Below are 16,299 nucleotides of genomic sequence, written 5' to 3'. Positions count from 1 at the left end.
AGAGATGAGGGTTGGTGACAAGAAGAGCATCCAGCTGTAGAAAATCTCCCGCAACAAATTCCATATGACCCATGGAGGTATGGAAAAGTGGATGTTAAGTGGTAACGATAATTAAGGTAACATATATGAGGCACCTGTTCCAATGAAATATCTTTGGCAATGAGAACAGAAGTGGGTGCAGCCAGCTTTGTATTTATAAACACTCATCAAGGATCCACATACTTTATCTCTCAACTGCTACAGTTAAAAATATATCTTACAAAAGATGTAAACAAACTATTAAGGACTTAAATAAATTTACATAATGGTATAAAAGCACAACCATGGTCAAGTGGTTTTTTCATAACTCTTTCACATAACCTCCAAAGCAGAAGCAGCATGAATCAGATAAAATTAAATTGATGAGTCTGGTTCATCTTTGTAGTTTCCATCAATCCAATTTCACTAATTGCCCACTTGGGTCAAACTGAGGATTAGTGAAGAAGAAAAAAAATAGTGCTTGCCAAATGTGATGCATATTAAGATTGAACATGGGACCTTGCAGAATGCATGACAAGCACTGCTGGAACTACCGAGGGACCAAACTAAGCCAATGGTTGATGAGAATAAAACTTGGCTCTCTTTACATCATGCACCTTGCACACACGCACGCAAGGTTTCTTTCTGGAATCAGTTAATTGCAATTATCACAAATTAATCAAAACCAAAGTACAAACACAGACAATTGACACATTTTCATAAGAGATTGTGAAAAAAAACAAAACAGATCACATCTCTCTCTCTCTCTCTCTCTCTCTCTCTCTCTCTCTGACACTTTTATAAAGAAAAATTGCATAATTCATGTATTAAAATATTCTGAGAATATTAAAATGTCAAAGGTATTCTATATCAAATAATTAGCTGCAAATAGTTGAAAAGAGGCAGATATATCAGACAGAATATTGCAAGGGAAAAAAAGGTCATAATTACTGAACCAGCCGAGGTCATTGATTGGTTGAATACTAGAGGAAGCCGCAGGAAAGCAACTTAGTGTTACAGCAAAAGTCAACAGTGCTGCGAACCCCCATTTCCAAATCTGAAGAGGGGAGGAAAAAAACAAAACCAATGAATTAAAGCATAACCTAAAATGTGTGTGTGTGTGTGTGTGTGTGTGTAGATGCTATGTACATGTTCATGCATTTCTATGATGTGCATGTGTGTGTTTATGCACACACACACACACACTATTATGATCATCATTTTAACATCCACTTTTCTGTCCTTGCATAGGTCAGATGGAATACACTGAGGCAGACTTTCTATGGACAGACATCCTTCCCGTCCATCACCATTACCTGTTTCTAAGTAAAGAAATATTTCTGCTAATCTTTTGATCATGAACCTCATAAATGGCCAGACAGAGTCTCATGGAACACAGCAAACAAAACAATACTACCACTTGTAGGACATTGAGGTTTGTTTATAACCAGTATTGTAATGTCAAGACAAGGACACACAAACACATGCACACATGTGTGTGTATGTATGCATATGTATATACACATATATATGTATATATACACACACACATACATACATATACTGGGTGATCCCATGAATAATGTGGTCTTTTTATACTTATTTTATTTTTCAAAATTAAGATAAACAAAGTTCTTTTTCAATCTAAAATATACTCTCCTTCATTTTCTACAATCCTTTTCCATCTATCTTGTAGACTTGCAAGACCCCTCTTCCAAAATTCACCTGTCCATGATGAAAAATACTCCTCCACTACTATTCTGACCTCATCAACAGGTAACACGTTTTTTTCTGTCCAAATGATTTTGAAGACTGCAGAAGAAATGATAATCATGGTAATTGTTTTCTTTTTTTTTCCAAAATATTTTTGGAGGAATCTTTGTTAGTTTCAGGTTAGCTTTGAGCTTCTCCTTGCCCCTAGGCCATGGTCTTCCTAGGCTTCTGCTTCCATCATGTAGCTGGATATGCATAAAGACTTTTGGAATTCTGTTGTCATTCATTTTGATGATATGATCAATCTATCTTAACTGGGAGTGTTAAAGAAAGGATTTAATATCACCAGTTTTACATTTACACAACAGGTCCACAGTCAGTATTCTGTCAATTCAGGCTGTATCCAGACCTTATCAAAGACATCAAGCTGGTTGATATGTGATTGATAGGGCAGCCAAGATTCAAAAGGAGAGTAGAAAGGACTACAAACATTCATTTTGGTTTCTAATGAAATTTCTCAGATGATGAGAAATTTCTAGCTCTGGCTTTTATGGTCAACTATTGCATCCTCTAGAGAAGCACCTGAGGCACATGAGTTAGTTCACCCTGTTCCCCAGATATACATGTGTGTGGGTGTGTGTGTGTGTGTATTAGGTTGGGGAAAAAAAAAGTTTGGTTGCATTTTTGATTCGGTCACTTTGAGGCTACTTTTTACAACAATATAACCATTCATTTTTACATTGTGTGATGTTCTTTTCTCTTTCTCTTCAGACTACCATAGTGATTCATATTGATTTTCCACCCTTTTAAAATGAGTTTAGATCAGATGCATATATGACATTGAACGCTGTTTAAGTTCAGAATGGGCTCTTCAGCAATGAAAGGGGCAAGAAATACTCGTTCTGTTTATAGAAATGAAGCTTTAAGTATCCAGAAAGGCCAACAAGTGTTTGGCTAACTTTGCTTGGGAAATTTTTCTTTTGAAGATTCCCCTTGATCTAGATGAACAAGTTTTGTTAATATGGAGTTTTTGAAAACTGTACTTGAGGAAAACCCAAAGCAAACTGCATGAGAGTTATCAAAACAATTCAATTTAAGCCACTTTCACGAACAAGGAAATGCGTCTAAATTTGGTCAGCGGGTTCCCGTGTTGTCCACCTGCACTTTGGCTCTGTAAACAGCACCTTTAATTAGACAATCTTCTGCTAAAGGGCAGCAACTTTGGTGTTTGAAATTACATTTCTGGTTGTTTCCTTCAGTGATGCCAATAGTTTTGTTTAGTGTTTTTGTATTATGCTGGCTTATTAGAGAGGTGAAGTTCTTGCAACAAGAATAGCTAACCTTAAAGGTTCTTCTATCAAAGATTCTATGGTATTTATGGCTAGTTGGAAAATGTCTTGAGACTAAACTAAAAAGTTTTTTCCCTACATTAGTTCAAATGGTAGCATTGAAGGTTGGGTTGAACAACAAAACCTTTCTAGTCCTAATCCTACGTGCTCTATTATGGCTACCTTCCCTACAAATATACTGGATCCCCCTCTGAGAATCCATTGCTATGTGCAGCATCATTATAGAACGGGACAGCATTTTGAAAAGTTACTTTGCCTGAAGACAATGATAAAATCCATCTCCCAAAATTACTAACCATATTCCATGGCTTGTAGATGCTAACTTTTCTCTTCTATAAATTTGGAACTTTGTACTCTATCAGTAAAAATAAGTCACCTACAGAGAACACTCACTGTATGCTTTGTTAACAAAACAGTACTTACTTTTAAAAAGACAGTCCAGGTACTGGACTGACCTGGGTGTTTATTGATTATTTTATCATTTTCGTGGACATCGTAAATATAGGAACTACCTGAAGAAAAAAAAAATGATGATAATAATAATAATAACAATAATAGAGGATTTGAAGAGGGAAATACGAAGGTTGTGGTCAATGAGGAAAGGAGACTGAAAAAGATTGGTGCAAGGGTGAAGGTAGAACACCCACAAAAATCGGAATTGCTTGGAACTGCAAAAATTCTTCACAGGGTTCTTGAAGCATGACCAGTAAACAAGTGTCACCTCAGTCTGCTGGCTGTGGACAGCTCCTCTCACTTTCCATCATATCCAGCAAAATAAGCTGTGTGTTTTTATCTAATAATAATAATAACAACAATAACAATACTTTCTACAATAGGCACAAGGCCTGAAATTTGGGGGATGGGGATAGTCAATTACATCGACCCCAGTACTCAACTGGTACTTGATTTATCGACTCCACAAGGATGAAAGGCAAAGTCGACCTCAGCAGGATTTGAACTCAGAATGTAGCAATGGGCAAAATATTGTTATGCATTTCATCCACTGCATTAACAGCTCTCCCAGCTTGCTGCCTTAACAACAACAACAGCAGCAATAACAATAATAATAATAAAAATTAAACAACTGGAAAATGAAAACAATGCATAGGCAATACCTCATTAAAGGTAAAATAACTTTTTACCTTCACCCATTTATTGCACTTGGTAATGTAATTGCTATGCAATGAAAAAACACTTGTGTAATAATAATTGGGTATTCTTCCAGCAGGATATTGGATAGATATCATCCCTTAGTGTGTTGGATTCACAACCCCTAAATTTCTTGTATATATATATATATATATATATATATATATATATATATATATATATACACAGAGGGTCTCCCGCACTACACAAATGGATGCACACCATAACAGCTGGTAACTCAATTTTCATTTTTTTAATTTAATTCATTAGAAATAATAATGAAAGCCAGGCTAAACTTTCAATAAAGGAAATTTTGTCCTAAAATATGATACTGGAAGTTTGAAAACATAGGCAAAGTGCAAAACCAGTTACAGGAGGGGGTTTCAAAGAGATCTGCCGACACAACTTGCCATCACACAAATTAGAGATAAGTTTAAACTGTTCAAGACGTTCAGAGGAAATATTTTGGAAGACTGTGGACATCAAAGAAGCAACAAACTGTATTAGAACCATATTGCTAGAGTTAGAGAACATCTGTGCAACAAGTGTGTGAGGTAGGAATTTAAAAACTCAAGCATCCATTGTATTTTGAAGTGGTCAGTGGAAAAGTTGCCGTCCCCCAATAATCCATACCCTCAATGAAAATGACCGGGACCAAAGGGTGGGGTTTTATGCACTCTTTCCAACAAAGATTATTTGGAGTGTTAGGGTTCAAATAACCACAATAGCACTTCAAGTGGACCATTCCTTTTTGGCAATACTGTGAATGGTCCTGTATATTTGAACTTAATGCCACAATCTGTTATGCTAAGCATTCAAAATGGCTTCGAAGATGTGGTGTGAGTTGTAATGAATGTGGAAGGCATCCTACTAAACCACTTCATCCAATCTACCTATTTGGTAAAATCACTTGTAGGTGGACCCTTACTTTAATATGGCTGTGCGCATGGGGAGGGGATCTTGAAAAGACAAAGTTTACAGCACAAAAAAATACCCAGCAATGGTCAATGAACAGAAGGCAGTCATTGAAAGATAACAAGCAGAAACAGTGAACAAAATGTTTCTTGGTGTTTGTGATTCCATTGCTTCACCTTATTAGCAATGCCTGGGACCAGAATGGTCATCAGTTTGAAAACAGGCATTCATAAAAATAGTCAAATTCTCTCTGTAGATTCTATTAAATTTCAAAACTGAAATATGTTTTAATAAATACTGATTTTATAATAATTTAATGTGTGTGTAGGACACTCTGTGTGTGTGCATATGCATGTGTGTGTGTGTGTGTGTATTTACATATCTATCAAGTTGTTGGACCAGGTAATGAAGGTCACGGAGAGGGTCATAGCCCAACTAATTAGGGAGAGAGTCAGTTTAGATGAGATGCAGTTTGAGTTCGTGCCTGATGCTATATTTCTGGTAAGACAGCTGCAGGCGAACTACCTAGCCAAAGATAATAAACCACTGTACCTGGCTTTCGTTGATATGGAGAAAGCCTTTGACATGGTTCCCCAATCCCTTATCTGGTGGTCAATGAGTAAACTAGGGATAGACGAATGGTTAGTGAGAGCTAACTATATTGAAAAAAACAAGCAATCTTTTATGCTAATTTGGCTGGACATAAATTTTGTTTGTTGTCTGTTCTAAGACAAAATATTTTTACATGAGAGTACACAATAAATAAATAAGTTAATAGTCCTAGTGATTAAAAAAAAATGTTTAATTTATTTTGTTAATTAAGAATAATTATGAAACTTACCATCTCTGAAAATATAATATCTTGAAAATTCCTGAAATATTTAAATAGATAAATGATTAATAATTCTTTCTAATTTTGGAATAAAATTTTGAAGGGAAACGGCAAGTTAATTACGATTTTAATTTTGGAACAATTTATTTCAAAAAGTTTAGAGTAGTTTTACAAAAAAAAAAGGATAGTTGTCTACATCATCACCATCACCATCACCACACACACACATATATATATCATCATCATCATCATCATCAACCATCCGTTGTCCATGCTGGTATATATAAATATATATACTGATGTATGTATGCATGTATGTATGTGTATGTGTGTACCCTTGTTTTGAAGGCACATATTCTAATGGTTAGTTCTCAGTGAGACAGGACAAGAGCTTCATAACCCTACGTTTTCTTTGCTCATAAAACCAACCACTTTACACTGTGAATAGGAGAGAGAACAAGGACTGAAAGCGAAAAACAGGTAAGAAGATGCCCAGAGGAGGAGGAGGAGCATGGAAAGTGGATGGGAAATGATGATGATGATGATGATGAGAATGATGGTGATGAAGAGGGTGGGGATGTTAATACCCCTCCATGATCCTGATTATATTAAAAGTTTTTTGAAACATTTAGACAATCATGGATATCATCAAAAAGTCGATGAGACCTGCTTCTGGTACCATGTGAACTAGTACTACCTGTTCTCTACTCAAGTACCAGTTCCCTAAAATTCTCCCTTCCCCCACCACTTGTGCAGGTGTCCTAAAACCAAGTCCTGCTAGGTGTCCAAACACCTATCAGAGGATGGACATGCTACAGCCAACGAAGCTGGGGAAAGCAAAGGCAAACAACTCCAGCTTTTCTGCCAAGGAAGTAATGTTCCAGCTTCATCTGACAGGAGAACTCACTCTCAATTGGGGAAACTTCTGTTGTGATGTCATCGATGCACTACAAAAAGGATGGAGTTTATTGAGGTAGATTTTCTGTGGTCAGGGTCTCATCCGATTACCAACCCTCATCAGTTTTCAAGTATAGCAAATGTTTCCCCATTGCCAAACATGGTCTCACAAAATACTGGAAATGAATGACATTGCTTATATGACAGTGATACTCACATCAGAAACATTCACAAGACAGGCTTCTTTCAGTTTCCATCTACCAAATCCACTCACAAGACTTTGGTCAGCTCAGGGCTATGGTAGAAGACACATGCCCAAAGTGTTGTAGGAGAGATGAACCTGGATCCATGTGGTTCAGAAGTAAGCTTCTTAACCACACGGTTATGTCGATGCCATTTGTGGGAGAATATTTTGAGAGTTTTTTTGTTTTTTTTGAGTAACTTATATTCTATATGTACAAACAAACTAAGCTATAAAAAAAAAAGGGATAAAAAAAAAAGAGAAAGAGAAAACGTACAAAGAAAGACAAGAAATATGGCAGTAAAAGTAAAATGAAATGCCAAACTATTGAGATAAACATGACTTACCAATTTGTAGAAATAGAAGTATCCAAAGAAGGTTAAAATGGTGACTAGGATGGCAATTATGAAGTATAGTAGAGCACTGTCTGTAACTGAATGAAGTGTAGCCAATGCCAAGATATTTGCCAAAGAAGCAAAAGTTCCACCGAGAGCCTTGAAGGAGGAAGAAAAGAAAATTAGAGATAATATGCAATTTAAGACAGAAATATGGATCTTGATTATCATTGGTTTCAAATTTTGGCACAAGGCCAGCAATTTTAGGGGAGGGGTACATTGATTACAATGACCCCAATGTTTAACTGGTACTTATTTTATCAACCCCAAAAAGATGAAAGGCAAAACTGAACTTGGCAGAATTTGAACTCAGTAGATGAATGAAATGCCATTACACATTCTGCCCCAGCGTGATAACAATCCTGCCAGCTCACCACCTTTAACTTTTAATAAATTTCTTGGTGATCATACAAAATGATGAAATGAATATTGATTTTCAAAAGAAAAATATCTTAAAATGAAATTAAATCAACAAATTTCTCATTTGTATAATTCCTTCCATAACTACTGTCATTTACTTCTTCTCTTCTTTATCTTTTGTCTCAATGATTCGTTTTCTCTCACTGTGAGTACTGTTCCTTTACTCATTGCCTGCCCCAAGCCTAGTATGTGCACTCATCCTGCACCTGTCACTCTGTATTTTTCTTTCACTCTCTCTCTCCCATCTCTATGCAATGTAAAGGATGGACCAACTTTTATATCAATATAATTATTACTTCTAACATAAGCACAACGTCTGAAAGCAAGGATATTGGATGATGCCCCACAGTCTACTTCTCTCATTGTCATCATTGTTTTACAGCTGTTACCCATATCCTTGTCAGTTCTTTTGCAGAGTTACTGCCCTTTCATTTCGGTCATGGGCATGATTTCTATGGTTTGATGCCTTTTTTTAATACTTAACCCTTCACAGAGTGTATTGGGTGCATTTTATCTTGGCAACAGCACTAGAGAGGTTCTCATGTCCTCCATATGGCACAAGAGTTTCCTCTACCCATTGATATCTCAGTACATTGACCAACCACTTTACAGAGTGTACAGGTTGCGTCACAACATAGCACCAGTAAAGTTAGATTTCTTTACACAGAAAGGTCAAATCTTGCCAGAATAAACATTATGTTTCGTGCTTTTGTGTTCATGTAAAAAAAAATATATATAATTATTATTAAGGATGATGGAAGACAGAAACTTTTGAGCATGAAGGTGGTGAGCTGGCAGAAACATTAGCATGCCGGACGAAAGGCTTAGCAGCATTTCGTCTGCCGTTACGGTCTGAGTTCAAATTCCGCAGAGGTCGACTTTGCCTTTCATCCTTTCGGGGTCGATAAATTAAGTACCAGTTACGCACTGCGGTCGATGCAATCGACTTAACTCCTTTGTCTGTCCTTGTTTGTCCCCTCTATGTTTAGCCCCCCTGTGGGCAAGAAAGAAATAAGAAACTTTTGAGCATGATGGACAAGATGGCTTGCATAATTTAGTTGCAATTGTTCTTGGTTTGATTTCAAATCCTACAAAGTTCACTGTAATGGAAGATAACTTAAAATTGATTTCTAACATGCACAAGTCCATAACTTTGAAAGAAAGGGTCTATAGTCCATTACTTGATTAGTAACAATAATTTGTTGACCTCAGGAGGATGAGAATTGAATTCAACCTCTGAAGAAACTTGAAACCAGAATGTAGAAATGTAAGAAATTATTTGCAAAACATAGTCAGTGGTTGTGCTGTTATTGTGACCCACCCTTATCATCATTTGTAAGCTTTCATTATTGACACTCACCTGTCCACCCATTAAGGCATTGATATATTTAGTTGGCATTATACTGGCGAAACCAAGGGCTGTGGCATTCAATACAGCAGATGATCCTGATAAACAATAATGATAATGATTAGGTATACTAAAAGGGGAAAAATTATCCAAATATAAAGATCTGAAAATAGAGATAACATGAGCGAGGGGCAAAAAAGTATGAATAATATGAATAATAATAATGATCATCATCATCATCATCATCATCGTTTAACGTCTGCTTTCCATGCTGGCATGTGTTGGATGATTTGACTGAGGACTGGCAAGCCAGAAGGCTGCACCAGGCTCCAATCTGATCTGGCAGTGTTTCCACAGCTGGATGCCCTTCCTGATGCCAACCACTCCGGGAGTGTAGTGGGTGCTTTTACGTGCCACTGGCACGAGGGCCAGTCACACGGTACTGGCAATGGCCATGCTCAAAAAGGTGTTTTTTACATGCCACCTGCATGGGAGCCAGTCCAGCCGGACTGGTAATGACCTCGCTCGAATGATTTTCTAACATGCCCGATTACGCTCTAATGGTGCAATTTACGGGCTCCTAGCACGGAAGTCAAACAGCTGCTCTGGCAATGAACACACTCGACAGTGCTGTTAGTGCTTCACTGGCACGGTGACCAGTCATCGAGTATGGTTCAATTACAATTTCACTTTCCCCAACAGGTCTTCGCAAGCAGAGTTTAGTGTCCAATGAAGGAGAAGTTGACTTGGGTGCCAGTCGTTGGATTCAGTTCGATTTCGATTTCAGATTTCAAATTCCAAATTCACTTGCCTCAACAGGTCTTCGCAAGCAGGGTTTTTAGTGTCCAATGAAGTAAAGATACGAATAAGTGAGCTGGCTACACTTCTGGAAGAGGCCACAGATTATGCTCTCACTTGCCTTGCTGGGTCTTCTCACGTACTGCATATTTCCAAAGGTCCCGGTCACTAGTCATTGCCTCGGTGAGGCCTAAAGTTCGAAGGTCGTGCTTCGCTACCTCATCCCAGGTCTTCCTGGGTCTACCTCTTCCACAGGTTCCCTCACCTGCTAGGGTGTGGCACTTTTTCACACAGCTATCCTCATCCATTCTCGCCACATGGCCATACCAGCGCAGTTGTCTCTCTTGCACACCGCAACTGATGCTTCTTAGGTCCAACTTTTCTCTCAAGGTACTTGAACTATCGAGTATGCACACTGACATTACACATCCATTGGAGCATACTGGCTTTGTTTCTTGCAATATTACGCATGTCCTCAGCAGTCACGGCCCATGTTTCACTGCCATGTAGCATGGCTGTTTGTACACATGCGTCATACAGTCTGCCTTTTACTCTGAGTGAGAGTCCCTTTGTCGCCAGCAGAGGTAGGAGCTCTCTGAACTTTGCCCAGGCTATTCTTATTCTGGCAGCTACACTTTCAGTGCACCTTCCCCAGCTACTGACATGATTGGCATCTGTGCTAATGGAGTGTGATTGTTGCCAGGGCCACTGACTGGCTCCCGTACCGATGACATGGAAAAAGCACCATTCTAGTGTGATCGTTACCAGTGTTGCTCTACTGACACTTGTGCCGGTGGCACATGAAAAACAACATTCGAGCAAGGTCATTGCCAGTGCCGCTGGACTGGCTCGGGCAGGTGGCACATAAAAATCACTATTTGAGCGTGGCTGTTGCCAGTAGTGCCTGACTGTAGCACACACTACACTCTCGGAGTGTTTGTATATTATGACCATCTGTCTTTTCGTTCTGAGTTCAAATTCTGCCAAAGTCGACTTTGTCTTTCGTCCTTTGGGGTTTGATAAATTAAGTACCAGTTATGTACTGGGGCTGATCTAATCAACTGGCCCCCTCCCCACAAAAAAATTGAGGCCTAGAAAAGTATATTGTGACAGTTAGAGAATATAGAAAGTAATGTAACACCAATGACTAAAATATATCAGTTACACAAACGTAAACAGAATTACTATTTAACCTTAGAATGCATTGTACATATTCAAAGAACTTTCTTGGTTTAGTGGTGCGGAACGTTCTTCTGGTATTCTTTTATTCTTTTACTTGTTTCAGTATTTTGACGGTAGCCATACTGGAACACCACTCTTTAGTCAAAGAAATTGACACCTGGACTTATTCCCTGTAAACCAGGTGCTTATTCTATCAGTCCCTTTTGCTGAACAGCTAAATTACAGGGACACACACACCAACATCAGTTGTCAAGCAATGGTGGTGGTGGGACAAACACACATATATATGATGGGCTTGGAGGTAGTGGTGATGCTGGCTGGTGCAATTTTGTGGTTTGCTGGTATGTCAAGGGAGATCCAGCCGGCCCCTAACTGGTTCCCCAATCTTAAAGGTGTAATGTGGATGTATAATGATGGACTGGCTGGTGTGGTGGTCTTCCTCACAGTACTTCATGGTAGACAATATTTTGTGTGTATGTCACACCACGTTTTTGGCCTCGTCTGTTATCCCAATTGAGTGTCACAACTCTTTCTTTGATATTGTTCATAGCTCGTGCTCTTGAAAATGCGACATATAATTGGCCATGAGAAAATACCGGTTGAGGCAAATGTATTCCAATTCTTTCAAATGTTTGCCCTTGAGCCTTATTAATTGTCATTGAATATGCAAGTCGAAGTGGAAACTGAAGTCTGTTTAATGTGAATGCAATATTTGCATCACTTGGGCTAAGTCTAATTCTGGGGATTAGAACTGTACGGCCTCTGTTGGAGCCTGTTACCAATGATGCCTCTACACAATGTTCATGAAGTCTTTGCACTTTCATACGAGTTCCATTGAATAATCCTTGACTGATCGAAAGATTCCTGAGCAGCATTATAGTAGCCCCTACTTTTAAGTTGAGGCGATGAGGAGGCATACCGGATGGAGTGAGTGGGTTTATGAATGCAAATGGATAGTTCTGAACCTCCTCTTCGTTATTGTGAGTTAATTTTATGCTCGTGCGGTTAACGAAGAGTGAAATTAACATCCAATATTTGCTGTGTCTATCTATGAACTTTTGGATTTATGTATCTATTGTCTCTTTCTCTTCCTTTGTGTCCCTCTTCTCTCCTGCTTTTGATTTAATAATGTGTATCTATGTATCTACCTCTCTTGCAATGTGATTAATATTTAAAAACACAAAACGAACACCACACAGTGTGTCTTTCACTCTCTCTCTCACTTTTTCTCTTCCTCTCTCACTTGTGTCTTCTCTGAAACATTTAAAAACATAAAACAAACGCCGTCACCACTCACTGTCTCTTTCACTCTCTCTCCCTCTCTTACTTCCTTTCTGTCCTCCTCGCTTTGCCACTTTGAAGGAAATGCGACGCACACAACAGGTTCGTACAAAAACAAAAAGTTAGCGTATTAATATTATTGATAATAATAATAATCAGCCAGTTTAAAACTACCCTTCAATTGTTGAGTCAAGCGAAATTGTAGTTGTAGCCAATGTCAGTTGTGCCTGACTGGCACCTGTACCAGTGGTACATAGAAACCATCATTCAAGCATGGTCGATGCTCCAATGTCAGTGGCATGTAAAAAGCACCATTTAAGCATGGTTGATGCCAGTGCCATCTGACTAGCTCTCGTGCTGGTGGCACATTAAAAGTACTCACTACACTCTTGGAGTATAGTAGCAAGGTTTCTACATCCAGCTATAGAAACCTTGCCAGATTAGATTGGAGCCTGGTGCAGCTTCCAGGTTTGCCAGGTCTCAGTCAAACCGTCCAACCCATGCCAGCATGGAAAGTGGATGTTAAACGATGATGATGATGATGATGATATATATATATACATACACATTTTTCACTCTTACATACCTTTGATTTCTGCCCTACTTCCACTCAACTGATGCTCACCTCACATTCATACAAACTTACCTCATCCCCTGTCCCTATACCCTTCACTTGTTCTTCTATCGCCATCCCCATCACATTCACCTTTCTGTACCTTGACGGTATGTTCTGGCATCTCATTACTAGCTTCTTCTCTCCTTTCCCAATTGGGCCTCTGTTATCCACCTGCCTTTCAACACCTGGCATAAAGCCATCTCCCTCAACCAAGAAGTCATGTCTTACAAAAGCTACTTGGCAACTGCATTACTGTTGGTGATACGAGAAAACACCCACTCACTCTGTAAGATGGCTGTGATTGGGAAGCGCATCCAACCATAGAAACAATACCAAAACAGACAAAAGGAGTTTGACACAGTCGTTTGGATGGTTGGATTCTGTCAAACCATCCAATCTATACCAGCATGGAATACAGATGCTAAATGATTAAGGTGGTGGTGATGATGATGATGATGGTATAAAGCTAGCTCGTTTTCCCACAGATAAACAAACATGAGATAACAAAAAAATACTCACCACTTAGAAATATTATTGTCAAGAGAACGATGACGAAGAATGCAGTTTGATCTGCAATAGAAAATATTCAAAACAAGTTTTAATGCATATCTAATGGCAAGAATGATAAGGAAGTGTCTGCAATTTCACACAGAACAAATAACTCACAGGGCTTTTTCATAAAGAACCAGTTTTCAGTTTTTGTATCAATGTTTATAAGAAGAGAAGTAAAACAAGGCTGCATCATAGCTCCCACACTTTTCACTATCCTCATTGGCACCATCAATGAAATGATGAAGGGTAATATCCCATCAGGAATTGAAATTATTTATTAAACTAATAGCAAGTTTTTCAATCTTGCCTGCTTAAGATCCCAAAACAAAATCTCAAAGCCCTCAAAAAGTACCACCAATGCTGCCCTGAAAGTAATCTGAACATAAAGCGGGAAGAAAGAAGAACAAAAATCAGTGTGTTAGAAGAAGCCAACATAACTTCCATTGAAGCTATCATCGTCCAGAAAGAGCTGAGATGGATTGGTCATGTTGTCTGGATGGACAACGATTGCCCACTAAAGGCAGCTTCTCTACTTCCAGCCAAAAGAAGGAAAACAAAGAAGTGGAGGGCAAAAGAAAGGATTCAAAAATGTCCTGAAAGTCAACTTCAAAAAATGAGATATTGACCCTGAGAACTGGAAGAGAAGTGCTCAGGATCAAGAGCACAGAGAGTGTAGTGGGTGCTTTTACGTGCCACCGGCACGAGGGCCAATCACACGGTACTGACAATGGCCACGCTCAAGATGGTGTTTTTTATGTGCCACCTGCACACGAGCCAGTCCGGTGGCACTGGCAACGACCTCACTCGAATGATTTTCTAACGTGCCACCAGCACAAGTACCAGTAAAGCGACACTGGTAACGATCACACTCAAATGGTGCTATTTACGGGTCACAGGCACGGAAGCCAGACAGCTGCTCTGGCAATGATCACGTTCAGACAGTGCTGTTAGTGCTCCACTGGCACAGGTGCCAGTCATCGAATTTGATTCAATTACGATTTCGATTTCTCTTGCCCCAACAGGTCTTCGCAAGCAGAGTTTAGTGTCCAATGAAGGAGACGACGTTGGCATTGGTGCCGTAATATGTATTTCTAGTTTTCAACTGCAGCACATCTGATGGAGTCCCAAGACAGAAGGGAGATGACGCTTTCTCAAGATCAGCAAAGACATGCTGCAGCACTTAATGCTGAATCATTTAGAAATCCTTTAGCATGCTAGATTACACAGTGGTCCAATAGAATAGCTCTCCAAAACGGACCGCGTACAAATTTGTTTTTTACAACATCTGGAATGCTTTCAGATATGATCCATCCTATTCTTTAAAAAAATGATAATTCTGTCCAAATTGGTGTGTTAAACTCAAATTGTTGTTTATGCAAAGCTTTAGCATTTCCTCCACAAATGTTTTGTCGTCAATGCTGCACCTTTTTGTATCACCTGTTTCAGCATAACTGTAATATATATATATATATATATATATATATATATATATATATACAAGCTATACCATTTTAATCCTGAGCAACGTCAGGTATCTCTGCTAATAAAGCTATAATTTTCCCTATACACACACACACACACACACAGAAAGAAGCCCATCTACATATAGTAGATGGGCTTCTTTCTGTTTCCTTCTACCAGTTCCACTCACAAAGCTTTAATCAGTCTCAAGTTATAGTAGAAGACACTTGCCCCAAGGTTCTATGCAGTGAGACTGGACCACATCATCATTTTAATGAACCCCCCCCTTCTATTCTTGCATGATGAATCAGATGGAGGCAGAAAGAAGCAAACTTCTTAACTATACAGCCACACTTGCACCTCATATACACACATATATTTTTTATATATAAAATCATCATTTAATGGCCATCTCCCATGCTGGCATGGGCTAGGAAGTTTGACAGGACCTAATGGGCCCAAGGATGGCATCAGGCTCCATTGTCTGCTTTGGCATGATTATTGCGGGTGTTCCTAATGCCAATCACTTCACAGTATGTACTGAGAGCTTTTTCCATGCCACCAGCCCTAATGATGTCATCATGCAACTTGCAAGACTATGACCCCTGACTGGGAAGCTTTATGCTAGGAGATGAGGGATAAATAGATGAAAAAAGGGGGAAGAGCAGAACATGTTTTATTGCTGTAAAGGAGTCACATTTTAGAAAAGAGGGTGTGTGTGTGTGTGTGTGTGATGGGTTTCTGTACAATTTGCCCCAACCAAATTTTACTAATGAGGTACAGGTCAACTTGAGGCTATAAAATAAAATACTTGCTCTGTGTGTTGTATAATGGTGTTGAAGCTAAAATCCAAAGCCATGTGATTGAGGGACAAACCTTTTAACCACACAAGCTGTAGGATGTAGGAGAGAGAAAAAACATTAGAAGCTTCTTTTTTTTTTATAAATAAAAATTTAGTGATACTTACAAGAGTTTGTATTGACCTTCACAAAACTTACAGTCAACCCAAGCAGTAGTATTATTGATACGAATGAGGTAATAAAGCGGGTTTTCATGCCAACTCTGAGAAAGAAGAGAAGAAAAGAAAATAGTTTATTATTGTTATCCCCACTGCCACCATCATGATCATTAT

At 38.8% G+C, this 16,299-nt stretch overlaps 1 protein-coding gene across 3 annotated transcripts in view; it reads right to left on the bottom strand.

Annotated features, from left to right (window-relative positions):
- Positions 1–16,299, bottom strand: part of LOC106877905 (equilibrative nucleoside transporter 3) — a 46,656-nt gene that overhangs the window by 9,045 nt on the left and 21,312 nt on the right. For all 3 annotated transcript variants that reach the window (XM_089360497.1, XM_089360496.1, XM_014926956.3), the window contains 7 exons: positions 16,135–16,229; positions 13,674–13,724; positions 9,290–9,375; positions 7,462–7,608; positions 5,986–6,016; positions 3,504–3,592; positions 970–1,075 (listed from right to left, as the gene is read on the bottom strand). In XM_089360497.1, the coding sequence (XP_089216623.1) occupies positions 970–1,075; positions 3,504–3,592; positions 5,986–6,016; positions 7,462–7,608; positions 9,290–9,375; positions 13,674–13,724; positions 16,135–16,229 (605 nt within the window). The remainder of the gene's footprint in view (positions 1–969; positions 1,076–3,503; positions 3,593–5,985; positions 6,017–7,461; positions 7,609–9,289; positions 9,376–13,673; positions 13,725–16,134; positions 16,230–16,299) is intronic.

The sequence above is a fragment of the Octopus bimaculoides genome, chromosome 11 (assembly GCF_046866305.1).
Source record: "Octopus bimaculoides isolate indiv1 chromosome 11, ASM4686630v1, whole genome shotgun sequence".
In the NCBI taxonomy this organism is placed as follows: Eukaryota; Metazoa; Mollusca; class Cephalopoda; order Octopoda; family Octopodidae; genus Octopus; species Octopus bimaculoides.
The sequence above is the reverse complement of the archived record's forward strand: the minus strand, read 5'-3'. Positions and strand labels throughout refer to the sequence as shown.